General features: G+C 38.1%; 1 protein-coding gene across 5 annotated transcripts in view; it reads right to left on the reverse strand.

Annotated features, from left to right (window-relative positions):
* Window positions 1–23,015, reverse strand: part of LOC121166448 (N-terminal EF-hand calcium-binding protein 1-like) — a 102,242-nt gene that overhangs the window by 2,685 nt on the left and 76,542 nt on the right. Inside the window, exons 4-6 of one of the 5 annotated variants that reach the window (XM_040995569.1) lie at window positions 21,363–21,388; window positions 11,346–11,443; window positions 8,924–9,111 (exon numbers count right to left, since the gene is read on the reverse strand). In XM_040995569.1, the coding sequence (XP_040851503.1) occupies window positions 9,040–9,111; window positions 11,346–11,443; window positions 21,363–21,388 (196 nt within the window). In that variant the 3' untranslated portion in view covers window positions 8,924–9,039. Of the gene's footprint in view, window positions 1–8,923; window positions 9,112–11,309; window positions 11,444–21,362; window positions 21,389–23,015 lie in introns of those variants that run through there. The other 4 variants (XM_040995571.1, XM_040995570.1, XR_005885412.1 and 1 more) reach the window with 4 other exon arrangements.

The raw sequence follows: 23,015 nt of genomic DNA on the forward strand, positions 1-23,015 counted from the left end.
GGATATCCATTTTAACCATGATCTTGTTGCTATTTCTCCTACTTATTGGACCAAAATGACAGCCTCGGGACCATATTCCATTTTGTCATACTTCTAGTCCCTGACTCTTCTTTGTAAACGCACTAACATAGAATGCTTATTTCAAGGAAAAAATGGGATTCCAAGCAAGCTTTCTGAAAACTACTTTCTTGTGTTTTCTGGGTTATAAGAATTTTGCATTTCATTATCAGTGAACACTTAAAAAGATTAGAATGAAACTATACTTTTTACTAGGAATGCTTGCCTTCTACAAGCTAAGAAGATTTTTTAGTATTGTATAAATGATATCTTTCAGCTCTGATATTTTTCCTGAAGCAAAGTAAAATTGTAACAATAAATCTTGTGTAAATTCTAGTAATAAGGTAGGGAATTGGTCCTGGAAATCACTCACTGGTTATGAATTTCAGGCCTCTTAATAAAGTGCTAAATACTGAGCTCCAACTTCTGATTCTGGCTTCTCATCAGTGCAGACTTGGAAGGCAGCGATGATAACTTAAATGACTCAGTGATGATGAACCACACGGCCAGTTGTGGTCTAACTCAGTCCTAGTTAGTATGGGAACTTGACAGGCGAACTGCTAAATGGGAGCTCTTGTGACTGTCTTTGTGGTGTGTATCTGCTTCTCAAATTAAACATTCTAGTAATTATTGATGTTTTCCCTACGGATAGATCAATGAGACAGAAATTCAGCAAAGAAACAACAAAACTCACACAGACTATAGAACAAAGACTTAATAGATACATGTAGAACCTTAAATCCCATGGACACAGCATATACTTTATTTTGCAGCTGTACATGGCACCTTTTTACAGGATCTACCACATGATAGGGCACAAAACAAGTCTCATTGACTTAAAAAAAAAACCCTGAAGCCATACCATGCATCTTCTCAGACCACCATGGAGTAAAACAGGAGATCAATATATCAAAACACCCAGGAAATTTGTAAACTCTTGGAAGATAAACAGCATGCTTCTGAATGAACAATGAATCAGGGAAGAAATTAAAGAAGAAATAAAAAAAAAATTCTTGAAGCCAACGAAGACTTAAACACAACATATCTTAAATTGTGGGACACTACAAGGTAGTGTTAAGAGGTAAATTTGTTGTCATTGGTGCTTACATTAAGAAACAAGAAAGACACAAGATAAATGAGCTAAGTTCTCACTTGAAGGAACTAGAAAAAAACAGCAAAATAAGCCCCAAACAACAGAAAACAAGAAATAATCAAAATAAGAGAAGAAATAAACCAAATGGAGTTAAAAAATATGTAAAATCAATTAGTCAAAAAGTTGTTCTTTGAGAAAATAAACAAAGTAGACACCACACTGGCCCAACTGACAAAAGAAAAAAAAAAAGCTGAAGAAATAAGAATTAATAGTAACAAAGATGAAAAGGGGAACATAACAACAGATACTGCAGCCATACAGAAATAATTAGAAATGACTACAAACGATTATATGCCAACAAATCAAAAGACCTCCATGAAATGGATAAGTCCCAGATTCTCACCATCTACCAAAACTTAGTCATGAAGCAACAGGAAATCTAAACATCCTGTAACAGAGGCAGAAATCGAGTCAGCAAATTCAAGCCCTACCAACAAAGAAAAGCAGAGGTTTCACTGCTGAAATCCACAAAGCATTCCGAGCAGAGCTGACCCCAATACTCTACAAACTCTTCAAAACAATGTAAGTGCAGGCAATTATTCCGAATTTGTTCTATGAGGCCAACATCACCTTAATATCAAAACCAGATAGAGAATCAACAGAGAAAGAAAACTACAGACCAATAGCCCTGATGAATATCACTAAGATCTTCAACAAAATATTAGCCAACAGAATACAAAAATACATCAGACAGATATATCTGGACCAGGTAGGATTCATTCCAGGCATGCAGGGATGGTTCAATATTCGTAAATCTATAAATGTGATACATCACATAAAAAACTAAAGAACAAGAATCATATGATAGTTTCAATAGATGCAGAAAAAGCTTTTGATAAAATCCAACACCACTTCATGCTAAAAACTCTAAATAAGGTTGACATAGAAGGAACAATCTACAACATAATCAAAGCAATATATGAAAAACCCAATGCCAGCATCATGCTAAATACGGAAAGACTGAAAGCCTTCCCATTAAGATTTGGAACCACACAAGGATGTCCACTATCACTACTGCTATTTAACATAATATTAGACGTATTTGTGAATGCTGTTAGACAAGAAAAAGAAATCAAAGGAACTCAAATTGGAAGTTAAGTTATCTCTGTTTGCAGATGACATGATTCTATACATAGGAGAACAAAGAAACTCAATAAAGACACTGCTGGAACTTACACAAGAGTTCCACAGAGTGCAAAATCAATAAACAGAAATCAACAGCCATAGTACATGCACACAGCTCCAAGGCTGAAAAAGAACTAACCGGCATGATACCTTTCAAAATAACAGAGAGGAAAATTAAATAACTGGGAATAAACTCAACACAAGATGTGGAATATCTCTATGAAGAAAACTACAAAACGCTAAGAAAAGAAATAGAAGACTTCAAAAAGTGGAGAAACATACCATGTCCCTGGATGGGCAGAGTCAATATCATCAAAATGTCCATATTACCAAAAGCAATATATACATTCAATGTGATTCCAATAAAATACCAAGAACATTCTTCACAGAGTTGGAAAAAATGATACAAAGGTTCATCTGGAAACACAAAAAAACACACAGAGCCAGAACCATTCTGAAGAATAAGAACATAGCAGGAGGGATCACAACCGGACATATTATAGGGCGGTAATAATCAAAACAGCTTGGTACTGGCACAGAGACAGAGAAGAAGATCAATGGAGTAGAATAGAAACACGAGAAGAGAATGCACACTTGCACAGTCATCTAATCTTCAAGAAAACACAAATAATCCATGGAAAAAGGAAGGTCTCTTCAATCAATGCTGATAGGACAATTGGTTAAGAGCAGAAATAAGAAGAAAGACCTTCACCTTTCACCATACACAAAGATCAAATCGAAATGGATAAAAGATCTAAACCTACGCCCAGAAATCATCAAATTTTCAGAAGAAAAGGTTGGAAATACTCTGCTTGATAAAGGTGTAGGTTGGACTCTTTGCACACTACACAGAAGAAAAGGAGCTAATTTCCAGAATATATAAAGAACACCAGAGCCACCATAACAACAAAACAAATAAACCAGCCAAGAAAATGGTCAAGGGAAACGGGCATTTTTCAAAGGAACAAATTCAAAGGGCTAACAGGCATATGCAAAAATTCTCTGGCAAAAAGGCAAATCCAAATAAAGACAACATTGAAGTTCCATTTAACTGCAGCAAGAACGGCCCACATACAGAAAACTACCAACACCTGCTGGCAATGTTGCAGGGAAAAAGAAACCCTACTCCACTGCTGGTGAGACTGCAGGCTGGTGCAACCACTATGGAAGTCAGTATGGAGAATACTTAGGCAACTGAAAATCTACCTACCATATGACCCAGCAATACCACTTCTAGGAATATATCCAAAAGACTTGTTACATGAGAAAGCAACATGCACCCCTATATTCATTGCAACACAATCAATAATCACAAAACATGGAGGCAACCTAAACACCCATCAACAGAGGACTGATAAAGAAACTGTGGTTCTTCTACTCAATGGAATATTACTCAGCTATGAAAAAAAAATGAAATACAATTGTTTGTAGCTAAATGGGCTGAACTGGAGACAATTACGCAAAGGGAAATGAGCCAATCCCAAGAGGTCACATGTCATGTTTGCCCTAATATATGATAATACGATGTGAAATATAAGGATTTTACCTGTGAATTCTACCTGATTGCACTTCCAAATTATTTGTAATAAGATCTTGTAATGTAATCGATGAATCAATCAACCATAAAAGACTGATTACTTGCAAATCACCTGAGATTGTCAATGTCCCTTTTATCACTGTTATTGCTACTGCCTATAAGCAATGGTGATCCAGCCCTTATTGTGCTTTCATTAGCGACACATGGGACAAAAGCTGGCATTTATTCTGAAGGAAGATGTTGGACACTCTTTTTCACCACCCTAGCATCACACTGACACCTTTGTTATATGTTCATCAACCTCATGTGGATGAAGATTCACTAATTTTTTTTCTTTCTTTTTTTTTTTTCTCTCTTCACGATGGACTGTACTCAAGGGGATGCATAATGGAAGTATAGCAGAAATTAATATGTTCATAAGTGGAAACAGAGAAGTATGTTTTCATGCATGCAGTACAAGGATGGACTCACAGTGATATGGCTAATAAGCTACATTGTTGGGAGACACCTCAGTGGCAGCATGATGGACTTGTGAAAATTCACAAAAGACACCCATTGTAAGACTGAAGGGGAGAACAGTGGGGAGAAGAGGGAACTGGGGGAGAGGGAAGGAAGACTCCAATGCTTATTAAACAGTGTCATAAAACAATAAAAAAGAAATTCTGAAATCTATCACTATTCATAAACAAAAAAGAAAATATTTAGCTAACAAAAGCAATACGAATCCCTAGGATAACTAAACATTAAAAATAGAGATGTAAGAGTCAGAAAGTTGAGAAGAAGGTATCTACAGATGTGAGAAACAATATACATCCCAAACACAGATGCAAGAAGCAAGGAAGACAAAGACCCAACCATGTGAGGACTCACTCTATTCTTTCTCTTAAGATATACTGTAGAATATGCTTGTTTGAAAGAGAAATTTTAGGATTAAGTATGAATATACATATTTTAATTCTGAAAATTTTTGCTGGAGTTATTGTAAAGCCCTAACTAATCATTTTAAGAACACCATTTTTGACCACCTTCATTTAAGCCTTACCAATAAATGAGCAACCGTACCTATCCTTACATAAAATCATGCATGATTAAGAACTCTCAGAGAACACACCACATCCTAATGATGCCAGTGGCCTTATCTCATATCCTGTTCAAAGAACAAAAATTAAACATCAAACCTAAGGTTTTTAGCATAATAATCCAAAGTTATATTGAAGATTTTGGTTTAGCTACCTTGAGGACTTTCAGACCTGTACTGTTTTGCTTTAGAAACATAAACAAGCAAACAAAAAAATCCATGTAGTTCTTGAGGATCTGTCAAAAGTCTATAGCTGTGGGAATAGGATGGAGAGAAGAATGAAGGAAAAATAATGATGACATGCTAAATCTGTCCTGAGTCACCTCCTGGAGCTTAAGAAGTTGAACCCATTTTATCCATTTTCTGATGCCACAAACAGAAGTATTTCTAGTCAAGTCAGAGCACAAATGGCTTGTATTTCATTTTTCGTAAAAGCCTAGAACACTCAGTTCTCCTACTGAGACAAGATTTTTCATCTGGTTAAAAATATAAAGACGGTCTCAAAAAAAAAATGCTGGATTTCTCAGTCAGAAGGGTTCATTATGCCAGACAGGGTGGAACAGAGTTCAGTGCACCAGTGCCTTCAAAATTGTCAAAACTCCTGGACTTCACCTACGTTTGAACTGTCACACAAAGAGCCTCATGGATTTTGTTTTTGACTGTTTCTTTCTTATTACTTTTTAAAAGTCCGATACAGGGTTATCCTTGATTAGATAGATTGACAATATGCGTCAAATGCATTTTATTACTGGTCATTTCCAACAAGAAGATTTTTATTACTTAGGAGAGTAAAGTAACAGGTTGACCTCCATTTAAATTGTACAAAGCCTCATTACATTCAAACAAGGAAAAGAACATGATTTTGGTACACATTTGTGAGGAAATAAGGATTCTTCCTTTATCTCAAAGAAAATCTCAAAATCTTATGAACAGCCCTAGGAACAATTTTTTTTTTTTAAGGAACAAGTTGGTATTTAGGTTTGGAAGTGGGTGAATGTTAATCCATCAAGGTATTTTTAACACATTTTATTTACCAATTCCTACGGCAGACCTAGGGGATACAAGGCAAGAAAATGACACAACCCACTGTCTCCTGACAGACATCACATGATGACAATTTCATACTCATTCAGATTATTTTCAGCCAAGAACAAGTGGAAATCTTTTGACATACTGAACTGCTTTTAGACTGGGGTCAAAAAAAAATGAAAAGCAGCAGCCAGTCAGCCCTAGCAGAAATTTTTAAATGCCCATACATGGAGAGAGGTTTCCAAGGAAATAAATGACTATACAGTTTGCAAACTTTCCTGAAGGGATCAAGTAAAAATGTATTTCTGACCTCACCGTGTTCAATTTCCTCTGTTTTTCTTTTTGAAATTTTTCATTTGGATACAAAATAACCTGGGTTGATGTTCCGATTTTCTTATGTTATCTGATTCATTTTGCTTCAGGGAAGACTGTCCAAACTTTATTTTCTAAAATCCTATATAGTTTATTCTACTTTCTTGTTTTAGCTTTCACTAACTTGCTCTTGATTCCTGGTTATTTGCTGCTTGATATCTTTTTCTGTCTTGATAGAAGCAATACCTTCTCTTATTTCTCCAAAGATATGATGGGTAATATTTTTGAGGTTTTGAAATTGCTCAACAATTCCATATGTTAACTCTCTTTTGCTTTCTCCCACCATACTCCTTAGTTCTCCCTTTCTTGTCCCCTTACCTTTTCTTTACATATATTTTAAAATTTTTGGTTTGTTTTGGCCTCTGGCTTTTCTGTTAGCACTTCTAGATTGTTGCATATTTAAGGGTGGACAGGGTAGGAACAGCCTGATCAGCGGGTTAACAATCTAGAGGAGAGAGAAACTCTGGCCCAAGCTAATTACTGGCCAATCTTTAGCTTTTCTCTTCTATGCTGTTAGATTTCTCAGGGAAGACTCTTGCTGTCCAGCTGGAAGATTACTTGCTGATGCTCTGGGAATTCTACCTTGGAAGACTGCTGGAAGCTTGCCATTTATCCTGTAAACTTAGCAAGCTGCTGCTGCCATAGACCTTATTTGTTCCCTTTCCATAAACAGATCTGTGCTTTCCACCTGGATTGGCAAAGAGGCCAACACGATACACTGTTGCATATGATCTTGTAATCTAATAGTTTCTCAACACTAACTTCCAACACAGCACCTTATTTTAGCACCAGGTAGTGTCACCAACTCCTGCATCTTTCTACGAGCTAAGCTGGTGATTTTCTCCTTTTCCCGCTGCAGACCAAGCAGTTATATGACTCAAGATTTCTGACAGCTACCTTCTGTCCATTTGCTTTTCAAGTTCCACCTTTGGTCTAGTAAGTGTTCACAGTTTCAAAAGTCTCTCTGGGACCAGCATGTGGTATCGCAGATAAAATATCACTTGCAGTTCTGGAATTCCATATGCATGCTGGTTTGAATTCTGGATGCTCCACTTCCAATATAGCTCCCTGCCAATACACCTAGAGCAGCGAAGGATGGTCCAAGAGCTTGGGCCATTGCACACTCCTGGGAGAGCCAGAAGAAGCCGGTGGCTATGGCCTGGTGCAGCCCTGGCCATCATAGACATTTGGGAAGTGAATTGGCAGGTGGAAGATCTCTCTGCCACTCTCACACACTCTGTAACTCTAACCTTCAAGTAAATAAACATTTAAAAAAATTCTCATTCCAGGATATCTCATGAAACTTCAGGAGAATGCATAATTTGAGAATACATCAATCACTGTATTTATCCACCAGCACGTGGGATTTATCCCTGGTGCATAGGAATGCTTCAACATAAAGAAATCAATAAATGTAACATTTTTCATTAACCAGCTGCAGAATAAAAAACTACATGATTATTTTAGTAGGTTCCCTGAAATCATTTGATTATGGCAATATATTTTCATGATAAAATCTTAAGTATATTGGGTATAGGAGGAACATTCCTAAAAACAATCAAGGTAATGTATATAAATCCCTTAGACTACATCATATTGAATGGGAAAGTCGGAGGCATTTCTACAAAGGTTCAAAACTAGACAACAGTGGCTACCCTTATGACTGCTGTTCAGTGAAATCCTGGAAGTTTAAGTATAGGTATTAGGCAAGAAAGAGAAATCAAAGAGATACAAATTGAAAAGCAAGAAGTCAACTCATCTTTGTTTTCAGATTACATGATTCTGCATACAGGGGAACCAAAAGGCTCTACTGAGAAATTACTGGTACTCCTATAGCTTGATAACATTATGGGCTACAAGATCAAAACATACAAATCAATAGCCTTTGTACAAACGGACAACGCCAAGGCCAAGACAGAATATTTAAGATGAATCCCTTTCACAAAACAGCTGCAAACAATGTTTACTATCTCAAAATAAATATAACCCATGGATGTGAAGAATCTCTGCGACAAACATTATAAAACATTAAAGAAGTAAACTGAAAATGACACTAAAACGTGGGAAATTATGTCATGTTGGTGAATTTATAGAATCAATGTCATCAGAAGCGTGAAGCAGGATCCCTGCCTTACACAGTAATCGATTGATCAAAGTTCTGAATCTACAACCTGGGAGCATCAAAGTACTAGAGAAAATATCAGGGACACTGAAAATATGGTATAGATAAAGACTTGTTGGGAAAGACCCCAGAAGCACAAGCAACTAATGAAAAAAAATGGGATTACATCAACCTAAGAAGCTTCTGCACTGAAAAGGAGATTGTCAACAAGGCGAAGAGGCAGTCAACACACTGGTAGAACATATTTACAAAGTATTCAGTTGACTAACATGAAGGATCTAAAAAGCACTCAAGAAACTCAACAGCAACAAAACAAACAATCCAGTTAAGAAATGGGCAAAGGACTTGAACCATTTTTCAAAGATGAAATACAAATGGCCAGTAGACACATAGCCAGGCTCACTTGCCACCAGGAAAATGCAAACGAAAAAACAGAATGAGGCTTCATCTCACACTACTTAGAATGGTTATCATTCAAAAATAATTTTAAAACTAAAATGCTGACAATGATAGGGAGGGAGAAGGTACTTCATCCATTGTTGGAAGGACTGTGAACTTGCACAACCTTAATGGAAGGCGGTATGGAGATTCCTCAGATAGCTGATAAAAGGTCCACCATATGATCCAGGCATCCCGCCCTGTGTATTTATTCAAATGAAGTGAAATTAGTGTATGAGTCATCTGTACCCTCATGTATACAGTGCTCAATTCACAATAGCTAATATATGGTATCAATCCAGATGCCCATCAAATGGTGATTGAATAAAGAAATATATACATAGACACACACATAGCTTGGAATACTGAATAGCCAAAAAATAAAAAAGGAATGAAATCTTGTCTTTGAAAACTAACTGAATATAATTGCAACCACTATGCTTAGTGAAATAAGCCAGTCCCCAAGAGACAAATGTCATATGCTTTATCTAATCTGTGATAACTAATATGCAGGGCAAAAAATGTAATTTATATGAGTGAACCTAACATCCTGGGATAATTTTGATAGCTTTTTTCAGCAGTCCTAGGGAAGAGTGTGTTTTTCTTCCGACTGTCTATGGGTTGATATCTTTACCTAGTGGAGTGTTATGCCTTTGATTTCCACGTGAAATAAAAATATGCCATTGTATAAACTGGGGAAAAATAGTGGAGGAGGAGGGTTGATGGAAATGCGGGCAAAAGGGGCAGTAGAGTAATAAGGATCACACTGTGCTTAAATCTCTATTGTGAAATATGTGAAATTTATTTACTTTATATAAAGAAAGAAACACATTTTAAAACATACACATAAAACAAAATCTATTATTTTGCCCTCATAGAAGTTTCTATGCCTGTAGGTCTATATGTTTTGGTAGTAGAATGGAAACTAATTTTATACTTTAGTAGTCATATGTAAATCTGCTTCTCCAGAGACATTTTGTATTCCCCAAACTGTAGCAAAATACTAAATGTTTATAACACATTGTTTAAATGACATCTATTTGGTAAAGAGAATATAATTTGAAAATTTAAATTAAAAAAGAACTATATTAATTCTGTCCCAAGATGGTGCCTTATGACCCAATTACAAAACTACAAAAAAGATTATAGCTCTGCAGTTTCACTGTCTCTCAGTATCACTGTGATGGTCCAAACTCGGCACATGGACCTTGGGAGGCAAATTACATTCAATCACAGTAATGGACTGATCTCTCCACCTGTCTTCCTGATGCCTCTGTCATTTCTACCCTATTCCAAATTAATTCCTGTGTGGTGTTTTCAAAAAGAGCACATGTTTTCATATCTCTGCTTCAAATATTGGCTGACTTACTTTCTCTTGGGATACAAGCTCTTTTCACTACCCCCAGTTCCCAGCCTCCAACTAACTGATTTTCCCCATATTGTCACAACAGTACGTTCCCTCATAAGGAGTGGCAGTTCCATCAGTCTACCATTCAAGTGTGCCCCAGCATTGCTGGTGTAGACAATGTCAGACAGTCCAGCATCCCATTGTCTAGATATGTCCAACACTTTCATTGGGAGTCCATCTTTTATTTGGAAGTAGGGATGCATGTTGCATTGTGTCTTCACATCTGGATATGGTAGTCTCCATTACTCCATCACTATACATTCCAATTTGCATGATGGTTTCCTTATATTAGAGAGAACATATGGTATTTGTCTTTTTGGGATTGACTTATTTCACTTATTTCATAGAGAGCATAATTGTCTCTAGTTGGGGCCATCTAACTGCAAATGATATAATTTCATTCTTTTTAATGGCTGGGTAATATTCCATGGAGTAGATGTATCACAGTCTCTTTAACCATTCCTCCTTGGACAGGCAACTGGGTTGTTGCCATGCCTTTACTATTGCAGACTGTGCTGCTGTAAATACAGGATTACAGATATTTCACTCACATCATTCCACTCTTTGATTTTCTGTACTTGGTTTATTATCAACTTTCATGCCTTTAAATGCCTGTGACCCTCCTGGCACAGAACCGTTGAAGATTTTTTCTAGCCATAAGTATTTTCATTATCTCTATGAAATCGGGTGTCATCCACTCCAGACCGAACTGGGTTTTAATCCTGAGCTTCTCTACAAGATACTGCATTGTCATTACTCATTTACACTCTTGTGTCCCCATCAGACGAAGAACTCCTGAGCCAATTCTTTGTATCCTCAGCCTAAAATGCAGTGGCTGGCACATTCTAAGCATGTGTAATTGCATTATGAATGAAAAAAGCAGCAGCCCACTTAATATCAACAAAATAAATAATCAGTGACAAAAGTAATCTATACTTTAATAATTAAGAAGTAAAGCAAAATTTTCAACAAAGAATTCAAGGAACGTACTTTTTGAATACCAAATAAACATCAGCTTTTCCTTACTTTCTTTGTTTTTCCCATTGCCTTCAGGATGGAAAGATTGAGATCTTCAAGTGCTGCTAGTACATTCTCATACTCGCCCAAATGCTGAGAAAAATACTCTGAAAGTGAAAATACGGAAATATATTAGTGTCTCAGTGTAGATAATGGTAAAAGAAGAAAGCTTAGATGATGCAGTCCATGAGTAAAACAAATAAACTGTCAGTTACAAAAGGAGACTACAAAAGAGTTTTTAAATGGGACTAAATGTGCACACGGGTTATTTCATTAAAAAAGAGAAAGCTGCATGGTTATCATTATTTCTGCATGATTTTCTTTCCTACAAAAACAGTGGGAAATGAATCTAGATCTGCTGAAATGGTTCTTTCCATTAAAAATAATTCCCCACAGCGTATTCTTATACCCATTACTCTGACAGAAGTAGAAAGACATCAAGTTACATTTTACTGCTTTTTCTGGGAAACACTTCAGGAATGTAAGCGGTCTTCAAAGTTAAGAATCAATAACGCTGCAGAACGCAAGCAAAGCCTCCTGTGGGTCCTTCCTGTGGCTGTTTCCATTGGGATCCATTTTCATTTTCCAACAAACTGGACTGGGCAAAGGGCGTGCTTACCACATTTTTCAAATGTTAGGGATAACTTCTGTATTGCATATATTGCTCATATTTCTAAGACTGGAACAGAGATTGAGTTAGGAAGTCATGACTAACATCTAAGTTATTATGACATGACTTACACTTAGATTTAGAAATCTTAATATTTCTAAAATGAGAGCTATCTGGCTTAGTACATTCATAGGCTGAAAATAACAGGAGCCTGAAGGTAGTAGAAAACCAGTGGTCCTCATCACCCCTGGGAACTTTATCTCTGGATGAGCAGCAGGCTATTACTGTGCCTCTGTAATGTAGCCTTTGTATTTGTGAAATTAAACTGACATGTAAATATAGTTCATGTAAGCTACTAGGAATCCTAGAATCAATTCCAACATTTTTGATGAAAGCTTCTGTGATTAAATTAACACTCCGTGTGCGATTATTGATGTTGATAGCGAGAGCAAACAAAAGGTACCACTGATATATTTGGTCAATGTGTAGGCTTCTAAGAAGAAAGACAACACAAACAACAAATAAATTCTAGAACATAGCTATCAAAATAGAGTATATGGATGTACAGGTTAAATAAAATAGCAGAACCTAAGCCCTGAGAGGGTCTTAGAGTATTAGAGAAAATGGTTAATAGACACAAGAATGCAATTAGAAAGGCGAAAAATTTCCAATGTTCTACAGCTATGTAGGGTGGTGACTGTTGATAATGGCTAGTACACAGGATTTTGGATTTTCCTACCACATAGAAAATATCTGAGGTGATTGATGCACCAATTACTCTGATCTGATCATCACACATTGCATACATGTGCTAAAATGTCAAACCATTCCCCATAAATATGTATAATTACTATATGTCAAAGAAAACAAAAAATATTTTAAATGACACATTTCTGCCCAAAAAAGCACAATGTATTCTAAAATATGGAATGCTTGAAGACAATGATGCAAAGCATCTCTTATAAATATTCTATTAAGAAGGCATTAGCTGGAATTAAGTGAGAAAGCACACAGTCTTTACATGCCTAACTCAAACTAACATTTTAATTATGATGATGATGATGCTGACATTTTAATAACGTTGATAAAGATGTTTAACTTTATGTAATTATTTGAACTGCACTAAGTATCCGTGGACAACACTCTTTAGAAACTGACAGCATCGCTGTAGGATTTTCAGAGTTGGAAGAACATTAAGTCAAGTCCATACAAAGGTGAAAAAAGGATAAAGTGTAAAGTACTGGAAGCTTTAGGGTTTTAGAAAATTATAATACACACCAAGCCTCAAAGAGATTGTAATAGGTGACAAAGAACAGGAACAGGCATTTTTCAAATTAGGAAACATAAATACCAACAAACATAAAAAAATGCATACTGCCATCCCAGCCAGAATGTATATATTCTAAAAATAATTTTAAAATTACAAATTCTAGTAAGAGTACACAGGTACCATAACACACCATGGGTGGAAATATAAACAGATACAATTGCTGCTAAAGGCAGAATGAAATTTCCTCAGAAAACCAAAACAAGGTCTACCTACTGACACCCAGCTATCCCACAAAGGTATCCAAAGGAAATGAAATCAGCATATGAAAGTTAACCTGCATGTTTACGGCAGCTCAATTCACAACAGCTAAGATATGGAAGCCATTCAGATGCCTGTCTGTTGGCGACTGGGTTATAAATGTGATCTACAGACATGGTAGAATATCACTCAGCTATTAAAAAGAAGAAAATCCTAAGTTTGTGGAAAACCAGACCCAAAGGAAAATATATCTTCTTTTTCTCTTACTTGTTGTAGGTAATATACAGCAGATATAAGCTGTGTGAATGCCACACTATTTGGTATGTAAATATGGCTCTACTGAATCATACCTTTAAATGATAATACACTCATTTCAAGTGCTAAAAAAAGAAATGGAGGGAAAGCAATGAAGATTCTTCGGGGCCTATTAATGCTCTGTCCGGGATCTAGATTTGACTATGAATATGAACATGACAAAAATGTTCATTTATCAGTCCATTTAATGCATGTCTTGGCATAACACTATATCTCAGTGAAATGTTAAGAATAAAAATACATTTAGGCAGAAATGCATGAAGCAAAAACAGGAGAATGTGGAACATTAGCATACCAGGTTTATTAAATGCAGTGGGTCACCTTTTAAAAAGTGTATCAGTATAGATTCCAGGAGAGAAGTTGACTTTCATCTTGAAATCTCATCAATGAATACACACATAGACACACGATGATAAAACCCACGAGCAAACCAATGACCAGAAGCCTCAGAGCTGACACCTATCCGGAGTCATTCTTTCTCCATCCTCCGTCCATCTATTCGTATCAACTCTACAAATTACTAAGAAAAAAGAAAATTACCTCTCAAGCAAAGAAAAAGAACTGATAACAGAGAGAACTCTGATAATCTACAAACTTTGGGTAGAAAATGGAGCTATTTTAAATTATTTCAGCTCCACTTCACTCAAGCTTTTTACCTCTCAACAAGTCAAGGCTAATGAGGCTCCAATAAATTCCAAGTGAAGCTAAATGAAAGAACCAGAGACATTTAATATAGAAAGAATAATTTCCCTCCACTTCATATTGCGAAGTGTTCATTTACTCAGTTCATGACGGACTGTGCTTATTGCCTTTAATGTGCCAGGTGCTGCGGCAGAAGGTGATGATACAACGGTGAACAGACAGACAACTTGTTTTTACAGAGCCAACAATCAGCGAAGGTAGAGTAACATCCCAACAAACAAGTATGATCACTGTTCGAAGCGAGGGCTCAAGAGCTCAAGGACAACATGCAATCCAATTACAGAACGGAGAATGCTCAAGCCTGCTTGAGATAAGTCAGACAGAGCCTAATGGGGGGACATAACAACAATGCCATTAAAGGATGAGAAGGACTTAACCATTGGATAATCAGAGAAAAGTCTATGTAGCAAGTACTACCTCATTATGCTTGCAGGAGTGTGTAGTTTAACCCTAATCCAACATAAAGGACAGAATGAAACGATATTAAGGACGTTGGGTAGTAAGGAAGCAGGACACTAAAGATCAGGGATGAGAGAGGAAGCTGGATGTGCTCAAACATTCTTTGCTAGGTGCAGTAACTTTGATCTCAAGGTTAGGTCAGTGTTTTTCACCATCAGCATCAGAATTCTCTAGGATCTAGTTTTCAGGCTAGAACCATGCATTCCACTTGGGAACTTGTTAGCCTGTAATATTTAATCCAAGCTTGCTGAATCACAAGTGCATCTTAATAAGTCCTCAGGTCAGTTGTTGCATATTTAAAGACTTTCGTTTGCTTGCTTACAAAGGTTTACTTATTTATTTGAAAGGGAGAAATCTGTTGGTTCATTCCACAAATGGCTAAAATGGCCAGACCTAGAGTTTCTTTTAGATCTCCCACATTAAAGTACAGCAGCCGTTGGTCCATCTACTGATGCTTTCCCAGGCACATTAAGAGGGAGTTGGGTTGGAAGTGGAATGGCTGGAATTGGACTGATGCCCTTACAGGGTACTGATGTCATAGATGGCAGCCTAACTCACTATTCCACAATGCTATGTGCTAGAATATCTGTTAGAAATGAAGAGTATCCATATGACGTTATCTTCTAAATCCATTTTGGGGATTGAATGCCAGGAATAGTTTTTTAAAGGTTTCCAAGGAGATTATCATGTAGATTTAATTTGACATTACTGTGGACAATGGGAAACCCTGGAAATGTTTCGAAAAGCATGGTATCACTTCTAATCTTCCAATCTGCAAGGCATACACATATGTACTGTCAACTATTTGAGGAATGTTGGTGACACTGTCAGAAAGGGCCAAGGATACCAATCAACTTGCAGGAGTGATTTCATCACAGTATACAAACCATGGCTCTATCAAAGCTGAGGTGTGGGAGCTGATCACAAGCTTAGAATTCTGGCAGTCCACCCTCATATCCCAAAATATGGCAGCCGCGCAGGGGTGGTCAGTGATGGCTTTGGGCATGAACATGGAATAATGTTTTACTCTGGTTATTGTCCTCCGTTCCTCATTTGAATCACAATGCCAGTGTGGACTGGGCAAATGTTTTGTGCTGAAAGCACAGCACTGAGGTGGGGAAAACAAGTTTCAGAAAAATTAAGATTTGTAAAAATCTTTTCCTTTGGTTCTTAAAATAATTTCCTGGCGGGGGGGGGGATACTCAGTTTTCTTGAGAACCAAATATAGACTCTATGGCTTTGAGTGAAACAGGGCAGTCCTGCACTTATGGACCATGTGAGAACCAATCACCATCAGTTTATGTGAAGAATCTTTGAAAAGTAGAGTCTGGGCATTGAGAATATGAGTAACGAAAGAAAAGAGCACAATTTACAAAAACAATGATGTATGAAGCAAGCCCAGGAAACAAATGGTGCTCCGAGGATCTCCTCTGGCACGCCTTCTCCAATAACACACTCACGAGAGGATGGGTTCTCCTTCCACCAAGGCATTCTATCAGTGGATTTGTATCCAAAAAATTGCAAGTTTTTTTTTTTAATTTCACCTTTTGTTTTTAAAGTTTGATTATATCTGAATTCAAAGAGACTGACGACTGACTCATCCATTGGTGGCCAACAATGCCAGAGCTGCTTCAGGGCGAAGTCAGAAGCTGGAAGCTAGATACAGGCTTCCCACATGAACGGCAGTGACACCAGTCCTTCAGCCAAGGCCTGCTGCTTAGCAGAGTGTGCACTGCCAGCAAGCCGGATTAGAAGAAGACCAGCTGGTATTCAAACAGGTGCTCCACTATAGGGCGCGAGCATGCTCGGCAGTGACTTCAGAGGTGTGCCACATGTCCACCCCTCGTAGTTTCTAGTCTGTATTTCAATTCTCCAAATTACTGAATCCCATAGCTGCCACAAGGGTCACACTGGGAACTGGGCTCACAGTATTCTCTTGAATTGAGGTTATTTTGTCTATATTGATCTTGTGAGACCTTCTAAAACAGACCAGGAAAACAAAAACAGGGAGGTAGCAGAAAAGAGATATATGCATCTAAAGACCTCATGTTCTGAATAGGAGTATTAGAATTGTAGAAACATGGATTATTTAATGAGGTATAGTAGATCAGTATTACCCAAGTGTGTTTTTTTAAAGTTTATGAAAAGAGGGAGAGACAGAGAGACAGAGGGAAAGACAGAAAGACCCTTTGTCTGCTGGTTCACTCTCCAAGCAGCCTAAACAGCCACAGCTGAACCAATTCGAAGCCAGGAGCTTCTTCAGAGGGTGCAGGGTCCCAAGGCTTTGGGCTAACCTCAAATGTTCTCCCGGGCCAATAAGCAGGAAGCTGGATGGGAAGCAGAACAGGTGGGACACAAATCGGCACCTTTAAGGGATCCTGGGCTTGCAAGATGAGGATTTAGCCATTGAGTCATCGCACTGGGCCCCTACCCAAGTTGTTTTACAACTAAATCACGGCTAACATGTGCTAGTTGGGTAGCCAGGGCTCTGACATTCTGAAAAAGACAGGTTTCTTTGCACTGCATGTGCTGTGGCAATGCAGGCTGATGCAACTACTAAAATAACCAAGCACAGAAAGCTAGTAAGCTTTTATTATGTACAGTTTCCTGCACTGTCAGTTTTTATTATCTTATTTGTAGACCTCATCTAACTTTTAAAATAGCTGAATATTTAGTGGGCAACATGAGGAAGAGCTAATATTGCACTATTCGATGTATTCACCCTTCCAAAGCTTCCTTACAAATTTGCTTTCTGATCACTCTCGCTGCATGAACTTTAGTTGCAATTGCTCTTCATCCATCTATAAATATCACAATTCTTAGCTACCAAGTGCAAAAGGGTTCAGGAAAAATGGAAAGGTTATGAAAGTAGTCTTAAGAAGAAAGCAATAATTATGCTCATGATTGCTTTAGATCAGAGCTAAAGATGGAACACATACAAAAATACAAAATTCAGTGCTGGAGTTCAGACACAATTGCTTGATTAAAATCAAGCAGTGAAGGACATGAACAGGCATTTCTCAAAGAATGAAATCCAAATGGCCGACAGACATAGGAAAAAATGCTCAGTGCAGTAGCTCATAAAAATCGCAGTGAGGTTTCACCTCACCCCATTAGAATCGCAATCAGCTAAAAATCAAAAACCAATACACGCTGGCAAAGATGTGGGGGAAACCTACTCTAACCGTCTGTTGGTGGGAACATAAAGCAGTGCAACCACAATTGAAACCACCAGGGGGAGTCCTCAGCGATTGGAAAGATCTACCATATGACCCAGTCATCCCATTCTTAGGGATTTATCAAAATGAAATGAAATCAGCATGTGAGAGAGTTATCTCTACTTGTATCTTTATATCAGCATAATTCACATAATGGCTAAGGTGTGGAGTGATCCCGGTGCCCACCAGCTGATGCCAGTGCACAAAAGATGGGGTACTCACTCTGTGGAATATCACTTAGCAAAAAAAGGAGGAAATCTTAGGTTTTATAACTCCGTGGATACTACTGAAAATCATTATACTTAGTGAAATAAGCTAATCCCCAAAAATAAATATCATGCTTTCCCTGTTCTGTGAGTAACCTCTAAGATCAAATGAAAGCAGCAGAAAGTTTTAGACATCTGCAATGTTTCATCAGCTTGCAGGAGAAACCACGTGAACTCCACCTTCTGTGCCAATCACGCCCCACTCCTCCCGCACAGAGGGAGCCAGCGCAGGGCGTGAGGTGGCATTTCTCTTGCCAGCACTGAAGCACTTGGTTTTGATTAGAATCCAACTTAAATATTTACTTAATGTTCACAAAACAATGAGAAATGAAACCCTACCATGGAAATTAAAATATGGATTGTTGAAGAGGGAGGAAGAAAATTAGACCGTGATTGGGACTACCGTTATTGGACTTAACAAACAGGTAATGCCACTAGTTCATTTAACTAAAATATGGGGGAATATATGGTAAACTCCTTATCTAGTTCCCTTATTTTGGAAGAAAAGACAAACATTAAAATTACAGGGGATTAAATAAAGATTCACTCTTTTTAAAAATTTAAAATGTTTCAATTCCTGGTGACAACAGAGAGGCAATATAGCAAATTAAAGAGAGCCATTGAATATTCTTACTTCCAAAGCTCTGTTTTCTCATCAGATTACCCATTCCAGGTAAGGCAAAAATGGACAAGAGAATTATCTAAATGAGCTGAGAGAATGACTAATTGGCTTGCCTTACCTCAACATCTTATACTTCAAATGGATCTCCCACCTTCACGAAATTATCATAAAAACCACCCCAGCCCTGCACCTTCTCTGTCTACATCTACTGGCAAGGACAGCCTACATGGGCGTGAGGGTGTGCAGCGTCGTGAAGTGTAACCTTGCCATGCCTATCGCCTGCTGGGTGTGCACAGTGGAAAAGCCTTGGCAGATGGATTACATGTCCACTATATACAATTATTCAAGAATATTTATTCTGTTTGTTTCAGTAGAGAGCTGCAAAGTCTCATCATCATGGAGACTACTGTTCAGCAGGAAGCCTGGTGGCACGGATGCGTATGGGCCCTCCTGGCCACTCAGCCCTGGAATAGCCACACATGAGTGGTGCCACCACCTAGGGGTGTGTTACTAGCTGGCCAGATTTTCCCCATTTTTCTCTGCCGGTGCTTCATCTATGAACAAAAGCACCAAGTGCTTCCCTTTAGACATATCTCGCTTTCCAGTCTGACTCTGCCCCATGAATCCTAGAGCTTGTGAGGCAAGAACTTTACCCACTAGGGTACTGCTCCGGGCCCTAGTTCTAGAATTTAACAAAGCCATCAACAACGGCCATCTGACAATACTAACTAGTGATTATGTGCCATCTAATCAAAATGCCCAGAACAAAATGCCAGAATGCAGGATATCAGGACAATGGCTATGGACAAAACTACCATGACTGTCACCAACCATGAGCTTCTTTATTTTCCATTGGTCATGAAAATCTTTTTCTTGTCCCTAAGTGTCTAGGGTTCCATATGGGTGCTGGTTGTAATCCCAGTGGCCCCGCTTCCCATCCAATTCCCTGCTTGTGGCCTGGGAAAGCAGTCAAGGATGGCTGAAAGCTTTGGGACCCTGCACCCATATGGGAGACCCAGAAGAAATTTCTGGCTCCTGGCTTTGGACTAGCTGTGCTGCAGCCATTGCAGCCGCTTGGGGAGTGAATCAATGGACAGAAGATATTTCTGTCTCTCCTCCTTTCTGTATATCTGACTTTCCAATAAAAATAAATGTTTTTTAAATTTTTTTAAAGATTTATTTATTTTTATTACAAAGTCAGATAAACAGAAAGGAGGAGAGACAGAGAGGAAGAACCTCCGTCCAATGATTCACTCCCCAAGTGAGTGCAGTGGCCAGTACTGCACCGATCCAACGCCGGGAACCAGGAACCTCCTGTGGGTCTCCACGTGGGTGCAGGGTCCCAAGGCTTTGGGCCATCCTCTTCCCAGGGCCACATGCAGGGAGCTGGATGGGAAGTGGAGCTGCCAGGATTAGAACCAGCGCCCATATGGGATCTTGGCGCGTTCAAGGTGAGGATTTTAGCCGCTAGGCTATGACTCCAGGCCCTAAAAAATTTCTAAAACTAAAAATTATAGGACATTCAGTGAGTTCAGTGGCTTGTGCAACAAATCTGGAGATGTTCATGTGCAAGTGCAGGTGTGCTTCCCCAGCCTTGAGAGAGATCCAAACGGGACAACGTTATCACATGTTTACTTTAGAACAGAAAACTTAAAGTGTTCCAGGACCGAGAGAAATAGGACTTGTTAAAGTATACATATGTAATGATCCATATGTTTTCATTATGAAGAATAAATTTCAGATACAATTACCCATGACATTCTTAATCTGTGACTTTTGTCCTCAATCACAAAGATGAAGAAAGTAAATGAAGCAATCACTAGACCAGGCATTTGTAAAGCTTCATCCCTCATCTTTGAATCACATATTTTGCAAGTGACATTTATAATTCCAGAAAGATTTAGGTAGGTGTGGGACAAAGTGATTTTTATAGTTCAAAGAGACAGCTTTGCAAAACAGTAACAAAAGGTTCTGCGCAGTGTATTATGAAGAGAATAATGAGGTTGTCTTAAACACCAATTTAAGGATAGGCTCAAACTGGGGGAAAGTTTGTTCTGATAAAACTGATGTACTATTTGGAGTAATAATTTTCCTTCTCTGAATACATTAATGAGGTCCATCTCTTTCTGCAGTGAAATATGTACATGAGCAAACTTGATGGGTAAAGATATCTTGAAATCATGATTTTTTTACTTTACTCCAGGATTCCTAATGTGATAACAAAGCCAGAATAAGTATATATATGTGAGTATCAAATTATACTGCCTTGGAAAACAAGCAAAGAGTTTGGTCATAAACAGACTTACCACATAGTTCTTCTGTGTCAAGATTGCTGAAAAAGACATTTTAGAAAGCATTATTAATTTTGTGATAGTTTTGATATGTTTTTAATATTTAAATACAGTTATTTTCCAATCTACATTATATTAATAAATTTAATATAGGTAGGTTTTATTATAAATTCTATACTGTAGGAATAGAAACAGATTATCAACAATGATTGTGCCAGATTCAGTCTCAGAAAAAAAATACTCCTTAGAGTTGCCCTTCACCCACTACTGTGCTGAGAGTATAATGCATGAGTGTGCAGGAGGCTCTGGAGTCAGAAAGGCATGAGTTCAAATCCTGACACTACAACTTACTTTCCATGTGACCTGGGACACTCTGCCTCTCTCTGTCTCACATCCTGAGTACCAAGAAAGAGATAATACCATGGGCTTACAAATGTCATAGAATTTAAACGCATATAAAATAATTAAAAGAATATCTGGCATGTAATAAACACTTGATAACTGCTAGATTTCTGACTTGATAGGACTACAATTTATGAATCTAAATTCAGTCTTTAGAGTAATTTAGTTCGTTCTTGCCCTGTCTAACATGCCCTCAGCTGTCATGACTCCTATACCTCCCCAGACTCTCCCCTCTAGGCAAGCTGCAGTCCCCCACGCCTGGGGGCCAGGATGATGTGTCCCAGCCTGGGGTTCCCTGCCCCCCACCCCCATGACTCGAGAAAGAAAGAAAGAATAGTTAACTATGCTGGCACACTGATGCAGTTAAATTTGGCATCAGCCAGGCCCCCAGCAGTGTAACACTCTCTTAGCTACAAGGCCATGTAGGCTGCTGCCCACAGCTGGGGCCGGTTCTGCTTTTAGAAGCAGTCAGGATTCCTGGAGAGAAGGAACACTGGTGTGAACATTTCACTTATTTGCATCTTTACCAGTTACTTCACTCATTTCGTTATGCAGCTTAAATATAAGATCTATTTTAAGATACCGTGTGTTTGCTTTTGGGCAAATGCTGTCTCCACACTCAAGTGGATCTTCATGCAAAGTAGTACTTGCTACATGCGAAGAGACTCATCTGTAAACTGGTACTGAGACGTATTCATTCTCTCATTTCTTCACTCCAGAAACCTTTGTTGCAGTAACACACATTGTTCTAACTGCCAGCATATATGAGGTTTCAACATATACCAAAATGAACAAGCTTATTTCTAGGCAATAAGAGCTCAACTTAGAGACTCTTAAAATAACTAAATTACACTAAACTGGGCAATAAATGCAAGTAGAGAACTAGCAAAAATCTCCATAAATACATAGAATAACAATGTTTAGCTATACCTCAAAGGTTGAGTAATAGTAGAAAAAGCAAAAAGGAACGTCAGGTTGGAGCAAAAGCTACATGCAATAACAGATGAAAGCCGACAGAGTATTTCATTGAACTTCAGGAAACTGCGCAGTTCCTTTGGCATAGGTCATTAATGAAACAGAACTAAATAATGAAAGGCCTTGCATGCTAACCGAAACAGTTTCTCTTTATTCATTTGTCTACTTGGAATCATACAATTTCAAGTGAGTAACATGGTCAGGTTTATACTTCAAAAATGTCAGTGGCAGATGGATTGAGATCAGACCGTGAGTAGGTACGAAAGAGGCCATGAGCCCAGCTCATCCACT

Source organism: Ochotona curzoniae, unplaced genomic scaffold (genome assembly GCF_017591425.1).
Source record: "Ochotona curzoniae isolate NIBS_2020 unplaced genomic scaffold, NIBS_Ocur_1.0 patch14, whole genome shotgun sequence".
Taxonomy (NCBI): Eukaryota; Metazoa; Chordata; class Mammalia; order Lagomorpha; family Ochotonidae; genus Ochotona; species Ochotona curzoniae.